Source organism: Platalea leucorodia (genome assembly GCF_965183815.1).
Source record: "Platalea leucorodia genome assembly, chromosome: 5".
NCBI classification, from domain to species: domain Eukaryota; kingdom Metazoa; phylum Chordata; class Aves; order Pelecaniformes; family Threskiornithidae; genus Platalea; species Platalea leucorodia.
In genome coordinates, this window is record NC_138827.1 from 71,915,466 (window position 1) to 71,939,649 (window position 24,184).

General features: G+C 39.4%; 1 protein-coding gene across 1 annotated transcript; it reads right to left on the bottom strand.

Annotated features, from left to right (window-relative positions):
• Positions 1–1,337: 1,337 nt before the first annotated feature.
• MPP4 (MAGUK p55 scaffold protein 4) lies at positions 1,338–23,843 on the bottom strand (the record flags this gene model as incomplete). The annotated part of the gene is made up of 21 exons (XM_082314610.1): positions 23,798–23,843; positions 21,524–21,645; positions 20,478–20,555; positions 19,685–19,765; positions 18,991–19,122; positions 18,253–18,334; positions 16,992–17,077; positions 15,905–15,976; positions 15,259–15,455; positions 14,043–14,107; positions 13,235–13,252; positions 12,134–12,172; positions 11,361–11,381; positions 10,054–10,068; positions 8,509–8,550; positions 7,494–7,664; positions 6,488–6,568; positions 5,446–5,539; positions 4,539–4,647; positions 2,434–2,568; positions 1,338–1,529 (listed from the first exon to the last, which is right to left on the bottom strand). Exons 1-21 carry the CDS (start codon positions 23,829–23,831, stop codon positions 1,338–1,340), a joined length of 1,866 nt encoding a protein of 621 aa, XP_082170736.1. The 5' UTR covers positions 23,832–23,843.
• Positions 23,844–24,184: the final 341 nt, after the last annotated feature.

Here is a 24,184-nt window from a genome sequence, read left to right on the forward strand (position 1 = left end):
AGCAGAGCGGGGCGGCGCCGGCTGCTGCCGCGGGCGAGGGAAATCAACTGCGCGTTAGCGGGAAGACAAGGTTTCTAGCCTCCTTTAGCTTGTAGCCACGGACACAATTTGCAAAATTAAGTAAATGGAAAGGAAGAAAAGAAAGTAGAAAATAAATGCGATAAAATTTTGTTCCAGCACAAATGGACACAAGAAGCAAATGCAACGAATGAGAACATCTTTCTCTTCTAATAGTTAAAGCAGATCCGTCTGTAAGCAAACACATGAAAATTAGGCAAGGAGAAAGAGTAGACAAAGGCTGGACTAGGCAGCAGTAGTGGGGAGCTGGTCATGGACCAGCAGCACAGAGCTGTCACCAGTCTTGCCTTCCACCGGTACTTACCCCACACCAGTGACATGTTGGGACTCTGGTCTCTCCAGTTTCACCCCTAAACAAGGAATACTAGGCCTGACTCTAGAACAAGCAGGCACGGTGGTAGCTGCAATATTTGGCTTTGACTAATGTCTTTCTAGATGGTTTAAATTGCTTTTGTTGCGTTTCCTGCAAGGTGAGGTAGGCCAACAGAGTAATTGGCTGTGTTCCTCAGTGAGCAAGACAACTGTAATGCAAGGTGAAGAGAGTAAGGCACACGTTTGCCACAAGCACTGCACCGTTTGATGAGAACATGCTACCGTAAAGCAAACCAATAGGAAAAGGGGCTTCAGACTTTATTTCCCTCTTTGGTAAATCCGTGTTCTGTCAGTTTTTACTCACTTGAGTTGACGGAACAAAAGAAAAGACATGCTACGTGTACTGTGAAAATAACTGCGGTTTCTAGAGTCATTTTTATTGTGACACCACCACTCTGCTCCTGTCTTAACAGGTAAAAAGGATAAGCAGCAAACCAATACCTTCCTAAATAATACTCTTTCCTCAAAGACAGCATGCTAAAAGAGCATGCTCTGGACTGAACATTGACTGAGTATCGTCTGTCAGTAAGGCTTCCAGAACGTACAGGTATACAATCTCCATAAATAAAATGAAAGGAAAGGAATTTTCTGTAGCTACGTACAAGTAAATTATGCAGATATATGCAACAAAATAGATTTTTCTTTATTCTTGTAATAAGAGAGCTCACAATATTTCTTTTTTTGTACAAAAGTGGATGCAACCATAACATAAAAAGCTGAAGAGCTACACAGAACATAGTATGATTATATCTCCTGTAGCAGCTTCTTTCCTAATCCTCTTCCAAATCCCTCACATACAAAGATAAATTCTTGCAATCCTGACATTAGGATTATTCTTGAAGTAAAACATAAGCTGTAATCTTTCTGAAGCTGCCTGCTGCTCAGAATTAGGGCTGAGTGTCTGAGCATATCCATATTGCAGGGACCCACTGGGGCTCATCCTGTGCACGATGGACTGCAGACAGCAGCTGTGCAGATGCTTCTTGTAAATTGTCATTCACAATCACTTGATCAAAGAACTGACCAAACTGAGCTTCCATTTTTTTAGCTGAATCTTCCATCTCCTGTAAATCTTCTTCCTGCAAGACAGAGTAAGTCTATAAAGCCTTAGTATTGTGAAGAGAAACATACCTGCATGGCATCTGCGGAACACCTTGGGCCATGTCAACAAGAGATGAATAGATAGTGCCAGTGTACTTTATGTCATTTACAGTTTGCTATAGTAAAGTACGCGTGCTACAGTCAGTTCCAAGTCTCTGAAACAGAGCCGACTGCCATATCCTTCCCAAGGAAATACCTTGTGTCTCAGTAGGCTCCATTTGCCCCAAAAATGTTATTCTGCTGACAAGTGCTGGCAGAGGATGTTAGGGACTGGAAGGCAAATCCACTAACACTTGTGTTCTCATTCCACAGTTTAGTTTATTTCCACGGTGATCACGTTTCTTTCTGCCATAGCAATCATGATTCATTTCCATATACAGTTATGAACTGAGGTCTCAAAAATTTTAAGATGCTAAACTTGATTATGATTTGCATGGAAACAATTGTGACAATGCACTAGACACATTGCCAATACAAGATCTGCATTTCCTACAAGCAGGATTTGTGTTTTATCTATAGAAATTAGTATGGCATTGACATTGATACTGTCATTAAGCATACATGAAATACTCAAATCTTGTCACAAGGCAGTTAATAAAAAACAAAAATATATGAAATAGCCTCTCCTTTAAAGACATTTTGAAGCAAAATGCCTCAATCCCCTAGGTAAAAATTACAACCCTTCTGCTTCAAAGCAAATCTGGAGGGGGGAAAAAAAAATCCCAACAAACCAAACAGAAAAAGACAAGAATAACTTAGATTTGATCCTAAAGACACAATGATCTTTTAAAGAGTTAACATAGCAACATAGTAGAATGCATTATGTTCTAAACACGGAATCCCAGAATAATAAACTGAGTCTCTTCAATTACCAAATCTCACCTTGAATTTCATGTTCACATAATAATCTGTAATGATCCTGGCATTTTTACGAGTCTGCCTCATGCAGCTTATGCTGGATGGCTTGATGAATATAACGTAGGGCTTTAATTCATGAGTCCGGGCTACTTGTATGCCCTGCAAATTAAGAGTAAAATGAAGTTAAACTATTTCAAGTGCATTCATCCCAGTTTTACTCCCATAAAAAGCCAACTGTTTACAACGTACTGTTTTCTCCAGACCTAGCAGTAATCTTTTTCAGGAACACCTACTTTAAAATGACCTCACTAATAATCCCTGGACCAGACGTTGTTAAGCAACTGCAGCATACCAATCACTTAATTCTGCTTGGTAACCTTATTAGGAGATGCTTTCAACGCCAGTGAGTGACTGGACATTGTCATTAACAGATCTCTGCAATCAACAACATTAAAGATGAATCTGAAATCTGTTTTTTTTAACTGCTGGGAAGCTACCTTTGAAAAAAGTACACCTTTATTGCTCAATACTGGAAGAAAGCATCCTGCTTTTGGAAACCTTTGTGCTCTGTAACATTCCCTGATGCTAATAAGCATTTTTAAACTACTGCAAAGCAGCAGAGGGAACTAGAAAAAATAAAATAAAAAAACCCAAACCCACAGCATGTAAAGTTGACCAAGCCACCAGATTTAAAATACAAGTATGCAACTCAGCAGTCATTCTCCTACCTCACAGCAGTTACTGAAGAACAGCTATGAGCTATTACTTCATACCTTTCCCAAAATTTGTCCTTTAAAATCACAACCTAAAAAACTGATAGCAGCACATCCATTCAAGTAGCAAGATCACATTTTTTCCCCCTCTTCTCCCTCTTGTTTAGGAGAAACGTAGCAGAAGAAACCCAAGGACATTTTCAGATGTGAAATGAAGACTGAAGTGTGGCCTAATCTGCCCCTTATAGTGGTTTGAATTTTGAGTAGTACCCCACAGGTCATGTAACTTAACTTTTATTTCAAACAGCACAAACCACTGCTGACCTAAGGCTCTGACTACACTGGCTGTGCACAATTAGAGGGAAGTCTCTAAAACTTACTGAGTTATGGTGTCTCTCTTTAAATTCAGTTAGAAGAAATGCTGAAGCCCAGTAGCCTAAACAGCTCCTAAGTACTAAATATGCAAGTAATTCAGAGAAGTTTAGTAGGATTTTGCTGGACACAGCTTTAAATCTCAGATATTTAGAAACTCAGGCCTTTGTTAGCCTTATCTTTATCAGCAAATTCAATGCAAAGATAGAAGGGGAAAAAAAAGTGAATAGTGTTTAAGTGAAAAGATGAGCATGGTAAGTAGTTCTGACAGTGTTAGCGGTTATAAAAGTAATTAAGAAAAAAAAGCAGAAGAATGCAAAGATAGCATTCAAAGCTTTTTTGCAATGCCCAGCACAGAAATATCTGGTAATCACCCTAATATTTGAAGCACCTCTTGCCAGTATCTGCTGGGGCATTATGTGGAAGCTGTGCAAGCTTCCCTCTCTCATTAGTAAACATTTTCAAGCTGTGATCCCTAGATGAGTGGTGGTCTACACAGTAAGCACTGGCTGGAGGTTCTCGTAGAGCTGTTTGGTCATGTGCGCCAGCAGCTTACTCCTGGCTGTTAAGTTACTTCTGAAGAGAAATAAATGCATGATATAATTCCCTGCTTTTGCTTGATTACTTTAATAGTTGCTGCTTTTATCAAAGGGTGTTTAGAGGTTGCTAAGAGAAGGACAGAACTCTCGACTAACAGGGCTTGGAGGAGGAGGAATTCCCATGCAGCAGTCTCCACATGAAAGAATAATCCTTGCTTTAAGCAAGTATGAAAACTCTTTTCTGTACCATTCCACCTGATAATGCAGCGGCCGACTTGGAAACAAATGAACTATACTAATCTGTACATACTTGTCACTGCAGTATCCCCCCCCCCCCCCCCCAAGACCCATGCAAAGAATAATCTATTATTAATAAGCACCATGAGCTAAAATGAAAAACAAGACAAAGCAACTAACACCGTTCCAATAGCTCAAGAATGTACAGAGAATTATTTTTCCTCCCAGGAGATACGAACTGTAGAGTCCCCACCCCTTTACAACTCACCTGTGGTTCTAAATCTATTACACAGATCTTGCCTTCATCGAGGACTGTTCGCACTGCATCAATACTGGTACCATACAGGTACCCTTTGTATTCCCCATATTCCAGCATTCTGCAACAGTGGTGAGGAAGAAGGAAAAAGAAAGAGCACTTGAGTCTCAAAAGGTTCCATCTAAGGGTGAAATCCGCAAACATAATCCAGCGAACACTGATGAACAACCTCCACCTTTGCTTTTCCCTGCTACACTGGGCACAAAATCAGAACCATTACAGTTCGACATCTCCAAAGCATGCATTTTTTACTCAACTTTTTGTTCCAAATTATGTGTTTAGAGGTTGTGATTCTAGTGATAAAATGCTTGTCATTTATATAGTACTAATAACTTCATCAATCAGAAGATCTCAAAGCACTTGGCACAGCTCAAGGAGTGTAGCTTCTGGTGCTGAGCTGGTCTGTTTTAGCAGAGGGATTATTGATGCATAGAAAGAGCAGACACTTTTGGAAGTTTGGCCCTTACAGTTCAGGTGCTGGAGATGCCATCACTGCAGAGGTTTTGCAATGGAGATGTAGATCAGGAACAGGTCTGACTCACTGCTCAATTTTAGAAAACAGTCCAGTTTCCAGAAGGGTTAAACTCATAACTTACAAGCACATCAAATGAGCTCAGGCCTGGAGATCCCACTTTCCTTTAGAAGGGTTCTGAGATTAATTGTAGAGGAGCTTATTTGCAACTGCACAAACACAGTTTTTGAAGAAAAGGGCTCAAGTAGTTTGACCAAAATTTACACCAAACACGCATAGTAAGTATGAGCGGAGGAGCCCAGACCTGGGACCGAACTACAAAACCGTCTTTTCTTGGATCATGCTACATTTTAAGTAACAAAATCGTAATTTGTCTGTCCTAGTTACCTGTGGCTATACACCATGTTTTCAAAAGTTTCCTTTGATACGTAGTGATATTCACGACCATTCATTTCATAACTCTTCTGAACACGAGTGGTGTCTGAAAGGAGATATACACACACACACAAAATCAACTGCAAGTAAACTCTTGTAATTTTATAAATGAAAATGAGACAACTTTCATGAAGGACTGTAAATCAGTATTTTCATAAGTAATAAAATGAGTTGTTTCTCATTTGTTAATCCAGAGCAAAAGCCTTGTCTGCTGTACTGGTTGCCCAGTGGCAAATCTTTGAAAATGAGCAAAGCACAAGGAGAGAAATCCAAATATCTGTAACTCAGAGCAATCAGGAATTGCTTTGGAACTGGTTGCACAACTGTTTTTACTCCTCCGAGGTAAAATTTATTAAAGTTCATTTGGAAACATCCCACAAGCCTTCCTCCCTTGCCCCTTCCCCATATCTGGGATCTTAAGCACAAAAGAATTCCTGTATTTTCAGCCAGCTTCAGATTCATACATTTCCTGTTTGGTTACCCAAGTCACAAGAACCAAATAAGCACAGGTAGAAACAGTTTCAATTATTACATCAGAAATTAAGCTGTGTAAGTCTCATCTGAGACTAGAAGGCTAATAAGGAAAGCTGCAAAGCCTATTAAGCACCAACTTCTGTTGCCTTCATTCTCATATCTGATCACTTAAACACTATGAACTTACAATGTCCCTAAAAAACATTCTTATTTTTTAATCTAGAAAAAGCAAATATCAAGATTAAACAAAATCATGCAGACAATCTACTGCTACGTAAAGCTTTAAGGGTTTCAGGAGCTGTAACTTGAAAATACCTTTGGCTGATTTGCCAAAATAAGGAGAAAGACAGTATTTTAAATTAAGCCTTATAAAAGCAAATGCCTCTGGCTTGCAGTAGAGCTGAAAAAACAGCCATACAGCAATGAGTGCATGAATACACAAAGGCAAGAGGGAGGTACTTGACATTTCCTAATCACATTCGAAGGGGGTAGTGGGGGAAAGAGGAAGAACATTACATACGAGGTACGGCACTTTGAAACTCTCGTGGGTTACTTGCGATAAGCCTTCGCCTTAGCTCATTCACACCAACTCCTGCAGGACCTGAAAAGTTGGAAAAGCCATTGATATTGCTGACAGAGGCACTTTTCGCAGGCACACCCCCCATTTTCTAACACATTGCACACTCACAAATGAAATGCAGTAAGTTCCTAAAAAATGTACCAGAAGTCACCGAAGCATCTTGATTGATTCAGGGTACGAATCACCTCCCAGCAATATAGTCATACCCAGGAAGCAACTCAGCAATACCATTTTAAAAGAAAAGATTATTATCAAATACTTCCAGACTTAGAAAGGACAATGGATTTGCCTTTACCTGGTTTGCTTTATCAGGATCATGGAACACTGCAGAACAACAGCTTCCTTTCAGTCACTATCATTAAAGACTACTTGAGAGCCTGCAGCCCACTTAACACCATATTTCCTATAGCAAGCATTATTAAAGGCATCTTTTTTAGCTTTCCTTACTGCCCATGATTGAGATTTTTCTAGTCTGGAGTTTAATTTTAAACATTCTTCTTACCATTGCCATATCCATGCATTTCACACTGGCTGTAGAAATGCCTCCATGTAGAGATGTTTTCTAGTAAGTTACAAAGTTTTCTCATCGCTTTCTGTACCAGTCCCAACTGAACATAAAACTGAAGCACTTCCCTAAAAATCCATTATGAACCAGCATTCATAACTGTATGGCTTCTTCTGAGGACTTCATTTATTTATTTTTTTTTTTTTTTAAACATTCACTATCTCAAGCAAAGAAGACAATACATACATTAAACTTTAAAACCAACAATGGGGTCGAATTGCAGGCAATCACTCTTGAAATGTTGCTTTGAGAGCTACCTGCCCAATCTGCAACCGCTGCAATCAGCGGCAGGAAACCTCAGTGGATCAGCCCGTGACCGATTGTTTCCTCCCCTCTGTTACAGGTTGTGAAATTTGCATGAGAAAGTAATTAACCTCTTACCCACTAGTATAATCAGTCTGTGCCGGTCCGATGGGTGCCGCTGGTACCTAACCACCTCTTCATACGGAGCTGCGAGAGCGCTGTAACAGCTGCTGGGGCACCGAGCGTAACATGACTGCTGGTTGGTCCGGGCTTTCCTGCGACACAGGCGCATACTTCTACGGAAACCAGCTGTAAGGGGTAAAGACATCAGTACTGGAGAATACACCCGAGATGCAGACAACTAGTGCTTTAGTCTAGAGTGTCTCTTTGTAAGCCACACAACATCCTGTTTTTTTGAGCTTTTTGCAGGGTGAAAGTTAGTGAATTTAATTGCTGCACTTGGTATGCCAGCTTGGTAGAACCTCCGAGTCTTAAAAGACAGCTAAAGAAGAGGTCAAATCTCACTGAAAGTCACCTGAAAATTAGCCCAGAATTAAAGACCCCCAAAAGACCCCCAAAGCAAGCCAAAGGAGAAGTTTCTGGCCACATAAAGCATCACTAGGGAACAGGTCAACTGTTTTTTGATAGTGCTGCTGGTTCACTCTCCTAAAGCAAATCTGGAACATCTGCTCCAGCTTCCAGAGTGAATCCAAGTATTTTAAAGGTCACTATGGTTTAGTAACAGGGGTAGGCTTGGTGCTCCACCTTACCATCCAACTCTGAAAACCGCACTTTTAGGTCTAGTTTTCTAATGAAAGCCCTCATGATTATTCTCAATGGATGACAAACAACAGAACAACATTACTCTCTAGCAAAATTAATTGTGAAGTAAGGGAAATCTTAACAGCCAGTCAGGATAAAATAGTGGTGGCCAGGTCTCAGTAGAAACCTAACAGGAAGAGAGATTTAAATAGAGAGAATGAGTATTAGTAAGAGGAAAGTGATTTCTTGAAGTTTGGAAAACAGAGCAAGTAGAACTCAATTCAGTAAGTGTTTAGGCAAAATAAAGAACAAAGCATTTGATTTAACTTCAGACAAGCACTTAGTCTAGATCAAGCCCCAAACATCTTACTTATCTTTAGTCATTGCGTACCAATAAAGACTCGTTGACCAAATTCACCAAATTCTTCCTCTTCTAGAATACAAAGAACAAATACTCATGAAATAAAAAAAGAACAGTGAAAGCTTAAGAGCTAGAGGGCTAATAATTATTGCTGATCCCAAATGAAAAACAGTGTTTCAGTAAACATGGAAGTACCATGCCTAATCTAATAAAAACAGCACAATACTCCATAACATGAAATGTTCAAATATTTCACATGACCAAAGACCAATTCAAAGGACCAGTATTTCTCTAAGAGAAAAATTAAACTTAGAAAGTCTTAGTATTTTCTAAATTAGATTTGAAATTCAACATTTTATGTGTTTCATTCCTAAGATAACTAGATGCCAGACAAGGTTTTGAAATACTTTTCATGAAAAAACATCCACATAATATAAGCTTTTCAGGTGAAACCTAGCTTACAAGAATTCTTTAGTTATAACATTACAATAACCAACAAGTCAGTAGCTCAAAATCAGAAGAAAAAAAAAAAAATTATAACCATTTCTGGCCAATAGCATGCTTGGAAAATGCAACGTGCATCTGCTCAGATCTTTCAGGCAGAATGAAGGCCTGGTTTTATTATTTCTTTTTAATCATCTTTGGATCAGTGATATCTGTGCTCCAACATCCCAGGCTAGTCTGTTTCCTCCAATTCTTTTTGTCCCCATTCTCATGCTATTCCTTGTGAAGGCTTAGCCATTCAGGGAAGCCTTCTAAATCTCTACATGTATTTTTTTAAAAATGAAATCTCTCCTGTAAGGCTCAAAAAATATCAATTCCCCAACAGATCAATGCTCTAACAGTTTAGAAACTATTTTATAAGGGCGATTTGAAAGCAAATAACTAAGGAAAAAACTGGTGTCAGCAGTGTCTAGATTTCTCTTCAAAAGGACTCCTAATTTTCCCCTAATCATGCACGTAGTTATCCAGGCTGTGTACTCCCTTTATTTAGGCCTTGTTAAAGCAGGAAGATACAGAAGACATAGGCATATCTTTAAAGGTAGTAATTGTTCCAAGGCAAGAACATTCTTTTCATTTGCAAAGCATGAAATGTATTGTCTTTTAGGACAGAGTGATGATTCTCTCATAAGCGTGCAAATACCAAAACAAAGTTAGATGCATCTTACTCTTCTTTCACATCTATACACTATCCACTACTTGTACCTTTAAAATACAGTTTTGTTCCTACATTTCTCTATGTACTAACAACCCCTTGTTTATGACTGTAGAAAAAATTACTTGGCACAAAACTGCTCGTTCAGGGCAAAGTTCAGAGTACTGTTCAGCTGACACATGCCTGTATCATTTCTATCTTTGGGTCTTTTGAACCATCATTCAAATCTTTTTGAGCATTTTTGCTTTATCTACCCTCTGTTCTATGGTATGGAGTGCAGTATGGAATCTTACAGGGAACAAGCAATTCAGCTACTGGGTATTGTCAGAGGAGTGGTAGTTCCTGGTAATGCAATAAACACAGATAAAGTCTGATAGATTACTGCTTACAGGAGACAGGGGAAAAAAAGTTAGTGTTACCTTCTTTAAGCTCCTCTGCACGTTCAGATAGAGACAGACATAAAACAATTAGTTTTGAGAAGACAGTCTATACTAAGATTGAAAAAAAAAAAAAAAAAATCCCACCAGCACTGTCCAATGCGTTTAGGAAATTTAGGAAACAGGTACTGCAGGCTTTAAATCTAAAATATGCCTGTTCGAGCATGAATTCTCAGTTCCCAAAGAATAAGACTCAGCTACAGCATCTATGTCAGTATTGTACTTGCGAAATACATCACACGGATGTTCAACTACTGGTTAATTTAAAGTAAAATGTAGGATAGCAAATATTTGCACCTTTATTCCTCTGCCTGGATACGGCAGAGAGCTGACTCAGTGCTGTGTAGCGAATAGGATTTGCAAGAGTAATCCCCAAGTGCAGTTATCAGAAACATCCTAGCCTGAAAACAAAAGACTGCCCTCTAGATCTGCTGGCTCTGTCTTAAAAGCTTGGGGCATTGCTTGAGAGGTGGAAGAGACCAAACCACCTGTGATAAGAGGAAAAGATCCGACTGAAAAGATCCGACTGGCAAGGAGGAACCGTGTGGAAAAGAGCAAGTGTAAGGTGGAATGACATTTTCTCCACAAGATTACCAAATCTCAAACAAGAAGTTTAGCAGTAGTAGATTTATTTTAGTGGAAAAATGATTTATTTTAGAAGACTTAAATTCTGCAGCACTCTGAATATGCTGTAAATAGGTAGCTGTTCCTCCCCCCCCCCCCCCCCCCCCCCCCCCCCCCCAAAAAACCAACCCAAACCAGCTTGGTTAAAAAAAGCACTGATTGATTGTATGTCTTATACATAAATCATTCGTTTTATAAAAGCATTTTTGTTTCTTGTATGCCAGCCATGCACACAATCAGGAATCCAGAACAGCTCTCCTCTTTACCACATCAACTCCCACAGGCACTGGGGATTCAGGCCTCTGTTACCCTAAGGCAATCCAATTATCCGCTGACATCAGTGCAGCCCCTGCTGTCACAGCTTGCACAGGTATAACTGATTAGGATTTGACAAACAGATCTGGTACTGATGCACGAGAAGAAACACTCACACTTGTGGGATAACAGAACAAAAACCTTACTACTAAGGTAATCGGAGAGCAAGAGGAAGACTTAAGGCAACAGGATTTTACATAATGGCTTTTCAAGCCAGAATGGCTTCTAAAGCTAAAATGGCATTCTCGTTTTTGTCACCTCCTTGTTTTTAAGACACTTGCTTGTCTCCGGACACCCTTCTCACAGCACAACACTAGCAAGGAATTTGGAGTTAGGTCAGAGGAACTTACCAGACTCAAATGTTTCTTCATCTTGTTCAGTAATCCAGATAGCAAAGATATTAAAATAAATTCAAAATTTAATTTTTTTCCTCCTATAGAATTTCAGAATCAGAAATCAATTTTCCAGCTCCTATCAGTCTGTCTCACACATACTTTCCCCACTTCCCTCTACGCTGAGGTGGCAAAATAGAGCTCGCCATGCTTGAATTAACTGTCTGGTCTCTCTCCACCCAATCCTACAGGATCACATCCCTCCATGACAGCTTTCTGAATTACCTTGGGAGAAGGAAGAACGAGCTGTGCTGCTTTAGGGAGCAAGTCAAGCTAACAGTCTTCACATGTACTATTTACATGTAAAAACCTATTCTTGCTCAGTGCCTAAAAACGTATTCTCCCAAGATCAATTTCTTGACAATGAATTGGGTGGGCTCTCCAAGACTACAACCATCTGTGGCGTTAAATCTACAATAGGCAAAAACTATAGTAACATTACAGCCACAGCCCAAACCCTGAATCAGGGAGGCTGGGTCTCATTCAGGCAGATATTTTTGGGGTGGTCCCTCTTTTCAGCAGAACACTTCACTATAAGCACTGTACACCAGAACTGCAAACAGCTCATTTTAATACACTAATATAGGATGAGGTTTCCAGGGTATAAAAACCAGAATTTTCCACCATTAAGTTCACTAGGAGACTGAGTGCTCTTATCTGGGAACCAAAACCAGGCTTTAACTAGCTACTACCTTGAAGCAAGTAGAATAATCTCAAGTGAATTCAGTTACCTGTTTCCACACACTTCTCATCAATCTGCATGTCATCCTCTACAGATCAACACAAGGAAAACAAATTCATCTGAATCAGAAAAACACTGGGGAGGAAACAACCTTACAGATCTTACAAGACTGAACTCAGACATCAGAAAGAAAATATTTGAAGCTCAGATCAGCTTTAGACATCTTTAAGGATTTCAACACTGTTAACTCAAACTTACTGATGTTCTGTCTTTAGTGAGCAAAAGGCTCTTAAACTAGTGCTCTGAAGGGCTTATGGCAGAGAGGCAAACTCGTCTAACTTGAATTCTCCTTTTGAAATAATAAAAGGTTTAACATGGCTGTTGCTCTGTTTATACTGTAGATATCTATTTATTAAGTATTACCATGACAGAATATAATTTTCCAATCACTCCCTTCTCTCCTGTAGCTTTTATAAGTGTGTGTGTTTCCAATATGCTTCACTGAAGGAAAAGTGTTTTGTTTGGTTGATTTTAGTATTATTTTTACAAGGAAGAAAAGGAAAAGAGAAGACTGATTCAGCTCCCTCTCCGTCCCTAGATCACATCAGTTCACGTCCCTGAAATGTGATCTCGTGGGCTCGGGCAATCTCATGGGCTCACAACACTGCACTGTTTGTGCGTTCTGTTCTGGCGTGCCCCTCCAGATAGGCCCAGTAGGAGATATTTTCCAGTTACAGTGCAATTGTCAGGGCATCTGTCAACCATATTCTGCCCATAGGCATCCTTTACAGAAATACTCTCTCAGAGCTGCTCAGGTCAGCTGCTGAAGATGGGAGAGAAAGAGGGAAAGGAAAAGAGAAAGGAAAAAATAGTCTTTCTGTCCTCAAAGCAACCCATCCAAACTGTAAGTTCCCTACCAGATAATGCATAGCTTAAGTTTTCACTTTAAGGCAATGTAAGCTTCTACTATTTGAAGTGAAAAAAAGTCTTGATTTCAAAATCAAACACAAAATGCCAAGAACTTGGGTTTCTTTCACATGTATTTACCAAACTGCCTCATTTCTGACAATGTTTTAAAAAGCCTGTAAAACCATGTGCTATATTGCTTCCAGGTACAGGAATGCAATGCTGTCCAGATACAATCTCCTACCTTCTTCCACAGTGCTTACTGCCCACAGCGTATCCATTGAAGCAGTTAAAATGCAATAAAATTATGATGAAAGAGAGCTCCAGCTCTAACGAACAAAGCAATCAGTGTGAGAAGAATCCTAGGCAATGAAACACACTCAATCTGGGAGTTATCACGAGAGAAAAATTAATTTTATACTAGTATAAAGAACCACAGAAGAAAATGGGGAGAGAGAAAACAGGAAGAACGTTCTTTGTCTGGGAATAATTGCATGTTTACAGAAAGTTAATTTGGCAGAGGACAATGTTTCTGGATTGTCACCACGAATAAACTCCTGGGCAGCATAGCTTCTCTTACACCTCAAGGACAAAAGTTCTGTCTTTCTCTCAATAGTTTCGATAACAAAGAAACATTCTAAACATATCGCATGGCATCTTCCAGTGCAGAACTGTTCTCTGTGTCCCTGGAAAGGCAGGCTAGTACAATTGTCACCTCAGACTTACTCACACCCAGTTCTCCTAGAGAGAATTGGCTCTCCTACAGAGCTCCTCGGCCTTACAGACTTCAGGAGTGGAATTCACAGCTTCTCTCACAGTCAGATCCCAAGTACACTGGAGACAACAACCTCCACCATCAGTACTCCAGGTACAACTACCATTAAGTATTTCTTTTCCTGCGGATAATTAACACGCTTCTGAGGTTACAATATGGCTCCAGAAACAATGTCTTTGAATTAAACTGAATTACATGACGTTCTATTTCAGTATCCCTGGAAACAGAGGCAAGACCTTTCTGTCCTACTCTACCATTCAAATCACTTTTCACTCACACATTGATGATTTGAGACAGAGATGGGGCTGGAACGGCTGAGACCACCAGAATTCTCGCTGCTTCCTACACAGAAATAAACACAGTTAAAGAAACAAAACAGTCCAGAAGCCCTTTATGCTCCAGTCAGATTCGCTGCTTACACATAAGATCAATCAGTACTGAGCTGACAGAAGACACCAAGAATGGAAACATCACTAATGTTTTAGCCCACTGAAAAGTCCTGAAAGAAAGCTGACATGCTATCAGAACTATTTAAAGGCAATTTCCAAATCAGCAGCCCAGAAGTATTTAGACTATTTTGAGTTTATATATACGGACAGGAAGATAAGCCTCCTGGAAGCAGGAGAGTGTGCTACTGCTATGGGTAGCAGTACTACTGCCTCCGTTACTACACAGAGCCTCTTGCTTGCAGCCTCAATCACAACCTAGTTTGATTTCAACTGTCATTATAGAGAACACAGTTAGGTTTACATGTACTACAAATCGAAGCTTATCATCTACAATTGCGTGGCCTTATGTTTTCCTGAGGGTAATGCAGACAGGACATGTGGTTGGAGGATGAAACTGAGAAGTGTGCTACAGCAGTTTAACTACTCCGGTTCTGAAAGAATGTAGCATAAAAATAGTGGGCTATTTATTCAGAAAATAGGCAAGGGATCCTTGTTCTTCCTTGAGCATGTTTTTTTGTTTTGTTTTGTTTTGTTTTTTTCCCCCCCCTCTCTTTTAATCTGGTCTACTCAGTTTTGACCAAAGCTGAAGAGGTCACTCATGCCTCACAGGACATCTTTAAATAAATACTGTTTCTTGATACAGCTATGCCCTTATACTATACGTTTAGTATCCACTCTTCCCCTCCACCCCCCGTTTTTGTAAATCATAGACAATGGTCCTAAACAGTCAGGGCCCTTAATTTGCACCCATCTTTCAGCTGCTGCACTCCACTAGATGTCTTAGCAACTAGTACAGAGACTAGGCAACTGCTGCGAACTTCTTAGACGTCAATTTAAGATGATATAGGTGCTTTCAAAAGCTTGCTCTCACATAGGTACTCTTAAGGGAAGGAGAGCAAGAAGTCAAAGAACAGAAAGAGGAAATACGTTTGTCAGCTGTCACTTTGAATCATACTGCTATAGAACATGAAAAATTTAAGTAGGAAAGTCTGAATAACTGGCTAATTTTTGAACTGGAAGTCAGAAAAATCAAGACTTCTTTACCTTTTAAGAAGATGATTTGAGGGTATAAGTCCAGCACAGGCACCGAGATCTGAAACTTTCCTCGCCTGCCACCAGAGAGCATCATTCTGGTCCACAATCTGGAGTATTTCACCCTTCTTGAAAGGCAAACCTGCATCAGCGCATGGTATGGCAGGATCTTGCAAGGGCCAGTAATCTGCCATTGCTCGCACATAGAGCTGGTAAAGAATATACATAAGAGTAAGTGGAAGCCATATTTAGAACAGATAGAACCCAAGCTTTACAACCACAGGGCCAGGTATTGCTGCTACTTGAGTCAGTTCATGATGAAGTCAAGTTTTAAAAACAAGATCAAGTCCCAAACCCTATCTGTTCATTAAGGGAGAAAAAAAAATTCGTCTCATACATTGTGAAAAGAATTGACCTTCAACCTGTATATCAATCCGAAAATGTCTTCATTACCTTTAACACAACTGTATTTCAGCTTGCTATCTTTGCTGCTTCAGCAACACCGTACTGATGTCAGCTGAGAGGTAGCCATAAAGGCAAGTAACACTTTAATGCTTGTAATAAACTCCTAAGCAACACCATTTCTTTGTATCACACCATTAGACATTATCGGGGTAACTGTTTGCAGCAACAATCGGGAAAAACGAATGTCTCTTACTGTTGTTTGGTTGCTGACAGGCCGATCAGAAACTGGAATTAACTTGAACATAATTGTCCCCTGAGACAGGGCCTAAATGATTAAAAAAGGATTAAAATATGACTGATATTCGACACACATAACCAAACATTGGCAGCACAAACTTAACACAGAATGGCTTTGAGGTTACTATAATGTCTATATTACAAATAGAATTTAGGCAGTCAATATGACAATGCTCATTTTTTTTCAAAAGGAAACTCAAGAATGAAACTTCAAAGTCTTGCTCGATATTTTTAATTCAATGAAATCTATGTTTCATTATAAATATACACAATTTCAACATTAATTGATACAAAACTTTTCTACTGAAATCTAATTTAAATTAGAGGCAGGGTCTGGTTAGACAAGTGATGTAAAAGGGAGGAGAAAAAATATTTAAGAATTAAGCATTCCAATAGAGTTTGTATTTCTCATACCTAGAAATAGTACAACCAGGGAAATAACACAAAGAAAGACTTGATACTGGCTATATACAGTAATACCTTACTGACTGGCACTAACACTTTGCAGTGAAGAACCCTGAAAGATTGTGGGCAAAATAACGAGTAAGCAACAGGGACAGCTCAACAGATTTCTTCATGAGAATTCTGACAACAGTAGTTACCGCTGCCCTTTTTTGCAAGGTGAGGTACGTAGCTTACGAGCTCGTTCACTCTGCTTTAGTGCATTTTGTAACATGGACTCGTATCAGAACAGCACCTTTCCAATACTTTCTTGTGGAATATTAACTGAGTGGAACTCCCAGGAAAAATTAAGAATCGGTAAAGTCTAAATAAATTAATATTTTTCCCAGAAGCTGCAGGTGGAATAGCTGCAATTAAATTAATTTCTGTCCAGAACAGGGGTTAGATTTAATTCTGTTTTCATCCATTCTTATTTCATGAGCAGTTGTGAACTTCATCTACAGCAAGGAAACAATCTGAATTTTCTGTTAAAAATATCAGACTTTTTCCTCAGAGAAAGAGAGAGTATGTGGGGGGACGGCATAAAAAAGAAACAGCATACGGTTACTCTTAAGGTAGAAAGTAGAAAAAAAATTCAATACCAGAATGTTAATAACTTGCTCAGGCTCAAGTCCCTCAACAGGAACTCCATTTACTTCCACCAGTTTGTCTCCAGCATACAGCAACCCTACAGTGAAAACAAGGGTGAAAGCAGCAGCAGTTTTATCACAGGATGGATTATCTTGGATAGGCGAGGCAGGGACACACAGATATACCACAGGTTTGGAAGTCAGCATTAAAAAAGTTTCCATACGCCAGGTATGCAGGAAGACATTTTGGATTTAGGCTATATTGCCCCTGGATAGGACTGCAGGCTTCTGTGGGTCACAAGAAGCTTGCATGCTTCAGTATTCTTATTTCCTCCCACCTCCCCCATACAACATGTTTACAATCTATTGATGATTTGCCTTAAAGGTAGCAGAAACATTTTAATATATCTCCATTTCCCAAAGTAATTTCTGAACCTGTTCTAGCTCAACCCATTGTATTAATAGAGCACGAGACCTGGAATCAGACCCTTAAAAATTCCAGGTGCAGTGGGAGGCTATGGGACTCCTGTCTGTCCTTTACGAAGTCTTCACAGTATTGTTTACTTTTACATTTTCCTTCAGCTCAATTAAAACATTAATCAAAGTAGGAACTTAATCAGCTATTGTCTATAGTTTGGGTTTTCTTCTCTATACAAAGGCCAGAAAATACTAAAAGGAACTATTTTATAGTGATTACAGTTCAATTTGATTTCTGATGTTTTACATTTTAGCGACGTTACATTTTCCAAGGAACATGGAACACATTCAGTTCTCGGATGACAAAGCAGTAACAATTCCAAGGAAAGTCCTTGGAAGATTGCTTAGCAACAAATGCTACCAAAGTGTTTAGTAGACTAGTGCCAAGAAGCATTACTACATATTCCTTAAATCCCAGTATCTTATAGAATCACAGACTACTGATGTTTTCCATTTCTCCATTAGGGAATGAGCTGCTGGTATTCATATGATACTGCAGTTTGGGATGTTCCTGATCAATCTCACAACAGATTTATCCAGGTATTGGTGCCAAGAATACATAATGAAAACTGGATTTGTACCTCAACTCAGTCTCAAACATAGCACATTCATATGAAAATTAATGAAACCGGAATCAAAGTCACTGCAACGTATCACTATTTACAGTGCTGTCCAATGTACACGTCTTCTTGCTCTATAATGGAAGACTAATTGTAGAAGCTAAACTATTATCTTACTTCAAATATCCTATTTCAAGTTCAAGTTTTTGTATTACTTTGTTTCAAATTACACATACCACTTCTGTCTGCTAGCCCACCATGGATCACACGGGCAACCGTTATGTCACCTGTTATCTCATGGCGTTTAATGGTGGCACCCTGGCAAATAAAAACAAAGAAAAAACACACTGATCATGAAGAACCCCTGTAAGTTTCCTTTCACATCTCAAGTCTGATCTTTGCAATGACAAAACGGCATTGAAAGATACGGACTTTTTAACACCACACGGATCTAGTGATAATGTAACATTATTAGTACCAAGTCCTTCAATGTCTTCAGCTTCCATCATACTAAAATAACCTCACTGACTGACTGTAAGGAATCTTTTCTATATCAAATATTACAGCGAATCTTTTCCTAAAACAGACTAGTTAGACTGTGTAATGTTTTCTGCTTATAAGCACAAATGATTTCTAAAGAATCTTTTAGAGTCTCTCCTCCTTTCCTTACTATTTTGGCCAAAGGAATAGCTCTCAATCCTATTTGCGCTTTCATTATAAGAGATAAAAACATCTGCCAAATGTTCAAGCCCCAAGCGGACAAGGCACTGAACAACCTGCTCTAGTTGTACCCACACTGAGTGGGGCTAGATGGTCGCCTAAGGCCCTTTCCAACCTCAACAGTTCTTGTGATTCTGTGAAAACTGGACAAGAATGCACACAACCTCTGTGACGTTCCTGGAAAGAAACCAATATGCCTTGTCAATACTCGTGTAAGTTAAAATAGTTTGACAGACATCAGAGAGCTCCCTCACCAGTGGCTGGTTGTTTTTTACTAGGCAGACAATCCTCATAGCTTCCTCATTTTCAGGTATGTTGTCTGGCAGTGGTGGAAGGGTTGGTTCAAAATCTTTCTGGGCCACAGTATCATGAGCAGATAGCAAAGCCTGTTCCAAACAAAAACAAGAAAACCAACCCACCCGTAAGCAAAGATCATACAATAGAACAGCTTTAAACAGCAACTGATCAGAAAACAGAACTCAGCGAATAAGTTCCTGTGTGAACATAGATCCCTTTCACACATCGACATTTTCTTCTTTCCACTTGGAAATTTGAACTGTGAAATAAAGTTTTAAGAACAGTTCCTCTCTGGGCTTCTTCTGGAAAACTTACAAAAGATGAAACATTTCTATTTGGAACTCCAGGGTAAAGAATGCAGGTTTTGCAATTACAAGGACAATTTGGTTTTATATGTCTGCATCAACTGCTCAAAATTTAACTTTGTCAGAAACACCTCTCTCAACATAGCCCTTAAATAAAATGCAGCCCACTGCAGGTACTTCAGATGCACAGTCCACATCTGATTTCACAACTAGGTTAGTTCATGACTAGGAAACGATGTCTCTTCTGGCTCCTTTGCCAATTCTTGTGAACAGCTGGCCATCTGTTTCCTTTCGCACTGCGGACAGCTCTATGAGCAAACTTTTTCTTTCCTTAAGCAGGACTTGCCTTTAAGTGTGGAGCTCGCAGCAGTCGTCTTAGCTCTTTGATCTCTCCAGACTGAGGGGCTTCACGCAGTAACTCTACCACCTGATAAACGTAGGAGAGAAAGCAGAGACTGGTTCTGGTGGACAATTCATTTAGAAAGCTGTAAACTGAACTTAGAGGAATATGGTACGGTAAGAGTGTGAAGGTCCCCATGTTATATGACTGGGAACATATCCATACAGTTTGCTTGGACAATATGACCACAGCTGCACAACACTCAGCCAGGCTTAATTTTGTTCAGGGACAGTGCCACGTTCTCCAAATTAGTTTTTTCTCCTGTGCCTCAACCAATTTCATTGCTACTGTCAGTTTCTCCACTTAGTCATTAATTCAGAACTCCCTCTAATTCAGAAATTTAAGAATTATTCAGCTATTATGATCAGAAAAATCCAAAAAGCTTTTCAAAATCCTCATGTCAGACTGCTTGATTGTAGCCATAACACTGAACCACAGTTACATGGGAAGAAAAATATACGGCCGGTGGTTAAAACAAAGAATTTGTGTGTTCATTACACTGGCCAGGGCTCATGCAGCCTAGTGATCGCAGCTGTACGCATTTCACATCCCCCCTTCTCTTAACATACTAGGAGTTATCGAGTAGTTTGACAAACGTGTGAGGAGAGAATCTTACAAGTTTAAACAGTGTACTCAGACCTGAGACACAAAACAAACACCAGAACACTGTTATCTGCAGCTAAGTTGACTAATTTGGTATGAGTAAGTAAAGCAATACACTATGTATACACAGTCTTACCTCACGAGTCAATGCACGTGCCTGCAGCGTGACAGGAACCGGTCTTTTTCCGAGGTAGTGTTGGAGGCATTCATAAATCTATTGCATGCCATGATAGACAAGACAATGCAACGATGATACGATCTGTTCACATGATTATATAGATACATACACAACACACGAAGGACAATATTGTATTTCTAGGAATTTCTCAGTCCAACTAGAGCCAAAGAGCTTGCAATCTCAATCCGTAGTGTCTAATGCATCTGGAATTGAGTCTATAATTCATTGTCTTTCCATATTATCATCCAGCTAGCCAGTTATGCTGTAGTTTTGAATTTTCCAATAAGAAAAGCTGATTATACAGGACAATAGCCTGAAAGCACCAATTCTCTGACTTGTAGCTTGCTTCCTTCCCCTAGTTGCAGGCCTGTTGTTGATTGACAAAGTAAATTTAACTTAAAACAAAATAAATTGCTGTATTTAAAGTGACCTTATGGACATTCTTATCCACTGAAAGTTTTTCTTGTTTAAAATTTCAAGATTGTAAAAACCCTTGTTAGAAGAAAAGCATAATTTGTACAGAATTTGTCTCAGAGATAAAATTCCACTCAAGAGAGAAACACCAGTCAAAACTCTGTTCTATAACAACATAAAATCTTCAACTACACATCAGATCAGTGTGGGCAAAACAAAAAAAGAATATAATTTCACAAGCATCCGTGCCAAAAAGTGGGATGCATAGCCATAGAGAGATTTAAGACTAGAAGAGACAGCTGAGCAGTGCTGTGTTCAGCCTCCGTCCCCATCCCCCTGGCCTTAATACGGACGTGTAAAGTAGAAGAGCTTTAATGTCTAGGACATTATGAAAGAGAATACTTTTTTTTTTTTCTTTAAAGCAAAAGTGGTTTTGTTCACCTTGACTGCTGATGTTAGGACTGACATTAGGACTACCAGTACTTAGTGTAAATAAGCATTTACTGTCCTGATATGGCAAAATAAAGTAGCTGTCCCCTAGAGATTGTTCTCTAGGAAACGTTTGCCTTCACAGCTGAGTATTACTTTACCTTTAAAAGTGCTTGCAGCCAGCGGGATCTGAGCAGGTCATATAACATGCCAACGCCATTGACATCTCTTTTACAGAGCAAACTCAGTTCTTGTAGCACTAGAGTCAGAACATGAGATACACCTGAGCCCAAGAAACAGAAAAGCGCAAGACATTTCATTTCAAATAGAAGACCAACCAAAGCCAAACAGTGACCCAGGCCTTTGGAAAGCACCTTTTGCTCAGTTCGTACTTCCAAGAAACGCACCCATTTCGTGTCTGCTTTGCTTGTTTCCTGCAACCAGCTCTGTTGCATCTGAGCTTTATTTTATTATGTTATTAACCAGCAGGGTTAGGTCAATACTAGCAAGTCTTTTCTCACTACTGTGAGAAAACCACACAGGGAATCTCACACTTATCAATCTGGGTTCAAGCTCGTACCTCCTACTGAGAAGAGGTAAGCATAAAAAATGGCCTTGTTCATTTTATAGGCTTTTCTTTTGAATAACCCACTGTTTGGGCCAGGGACCATCTCTTTTTCTCCACTCTTGGGAAGTGCAGACATTTGGGAGAATATCACTAAAGAAAATGCAAATTTCTGCCAAATACAGACCATTGGGAGATGGACTAGATGACCTTTAAAGGTCCCTTCCATCCCAAAGCATTCTGTGATTCTGTGATTGTCACAGACGCCCACAACATGTCCCAGGAAAGGGGAAGACCCATTCTTACTATTAGAAGCAGCACTTGATCTGTTAGGAACAGTATTCTAATATAGTGGAAAACTGAAAAATCCAATGTCTTTCTAAAATCTCAAGGAGTCAGAAACTAAGAGGTGACCGATAGATAAGATGTTACATAAAGTCAGGCCTAGATACAAACTGGGTTTTTGTGAGTGCGTGGAATTTAATTTTACCTCATAAATGACAACAGATCATTTCTGGTGTGTGACACTTTTCCCAAGAAACACAATGTTTATAACGGTGTTAATACAATACCATACCAAATGCTAGGAGTTAGATTTATTAAGCTATAAGGGCTCTTAAAAAGACCATAAGAGTTGGATGCCTGACTCCCATTGAACGTCAAAGGAAAGCAAGTTCTCACCTCCTGTGTATTTTGGTAAGCAGGAGCTGTCTCTTTGTTTTTTAGCACCAAAGTAATCATACAATACAATTGCAACTGCAGACTTTCCTATGTATTTATTTGTTCACAACATTAAAGTTGGCATGTTTCAATGAGTAATACTGTAATACAAGAAAAATGTTAAACTAAACCCAAGACACTAGGAGCTTCTGAAGTTACATCAGCCAAAGCCAAAATAATAATTTCTTAAAACTAAAGCTCATCCAGCAGACCCAGAATAGCTGAGTACTTGCTACTGCAGACAGTATCAGCTGCTATCATCCAGTCACCACAGCTAACCTAAACATGGAAGCCCTTCTTTAGTTATTTCTCTCCTGAGCACGATGTTCATCGCCATTGACAGTCAATTGTTTCCTGTATCAGCTCTAGACCTCGATGTTGCCAGTACTTATGTTCACTGAGGTATTTTCCTTATATGTTAATTTATACAGGCACTTGCCTGCTAAGTTTCTGCAGACAGGACTTTTGCCTCAATCATCAGGCAGAATTTTTGAGTATCCAAACTGGAAAAGCCTGGAAACGTGCATTATCAAAAGAATCACCCGTTTCTGAAAAGCAGACATCTGCGCACTTAAAAATGATAAACTCAGTGAACCCTGACTGTGAGCCTCACAGGGAAATATCTCCCAAAACACAGTTAACTTAAAAGGATTCTCTTCTACAGGAACTTCCTGGTGCCTGATAGAACATTACCTTTGGTGGAGACATTTTTAAGATCTCTTCCTCATTACTGGTTGCCTCTTTTTGAGATTACTTGTACTAACTGTCTCCTAGAATGCTATCCCTACATTAAACTGGGCTCAAGTAGACCAAGATGTTCCATACAGAAGCACAAACCTTCAAACAACAGAGAATCACTTCCTTAAGCAAAAAAAACCCCTCTTGCAGTTATCAGTAATTCTTGATACAGCTGCAGAGACCATTCACTTTATAAGACAGAAACAAACGCCAAGTATTCTCTTCTGACGCTCTCTAAATGAACTGCATACCACCATTAAACATCAAGAATCATTCTAATTAAGTAGTTATACTTCTAGACGTGTTAATCTCTCTCTCGACTCAATAGAAGAAGAGTTACAGGGACCAAGGAATAAAACTTCTTATCAGTTTTCTTTCTCTTTGAAAGAGAGATGGAAAAAGTTGTGAGTACCATTATCTTGATTGCAGACTGTTGGCACCTCCATCTTTTCCTTTATTCAAGGAGATTCCACCCACTTTGAGTACTGCATTCACGCCAAGTAGGTTTCACAAAGATAGATGCTGCACTAGGGAAAAGAGTGCACTCGTATCAGAATAGTGTCAGGTATTTTAGATTTATAGGAAAGCAGAATTTAAAACAAGGGGGGGCAACCATTCATATTTGAAATGCACAACAGGTTGCAAGCATAAAATAAATACACAAGTCCACCTGTAAATTCAGTTACCCACCAGCATCCAAAATGCAGACAGACAAACCTCAGTTGCAATATGACATTTTATTTCCTTCATGGAATTGTCATTAGCTTGCTTCATTAAACCATCTAAAATAACAAGCTAT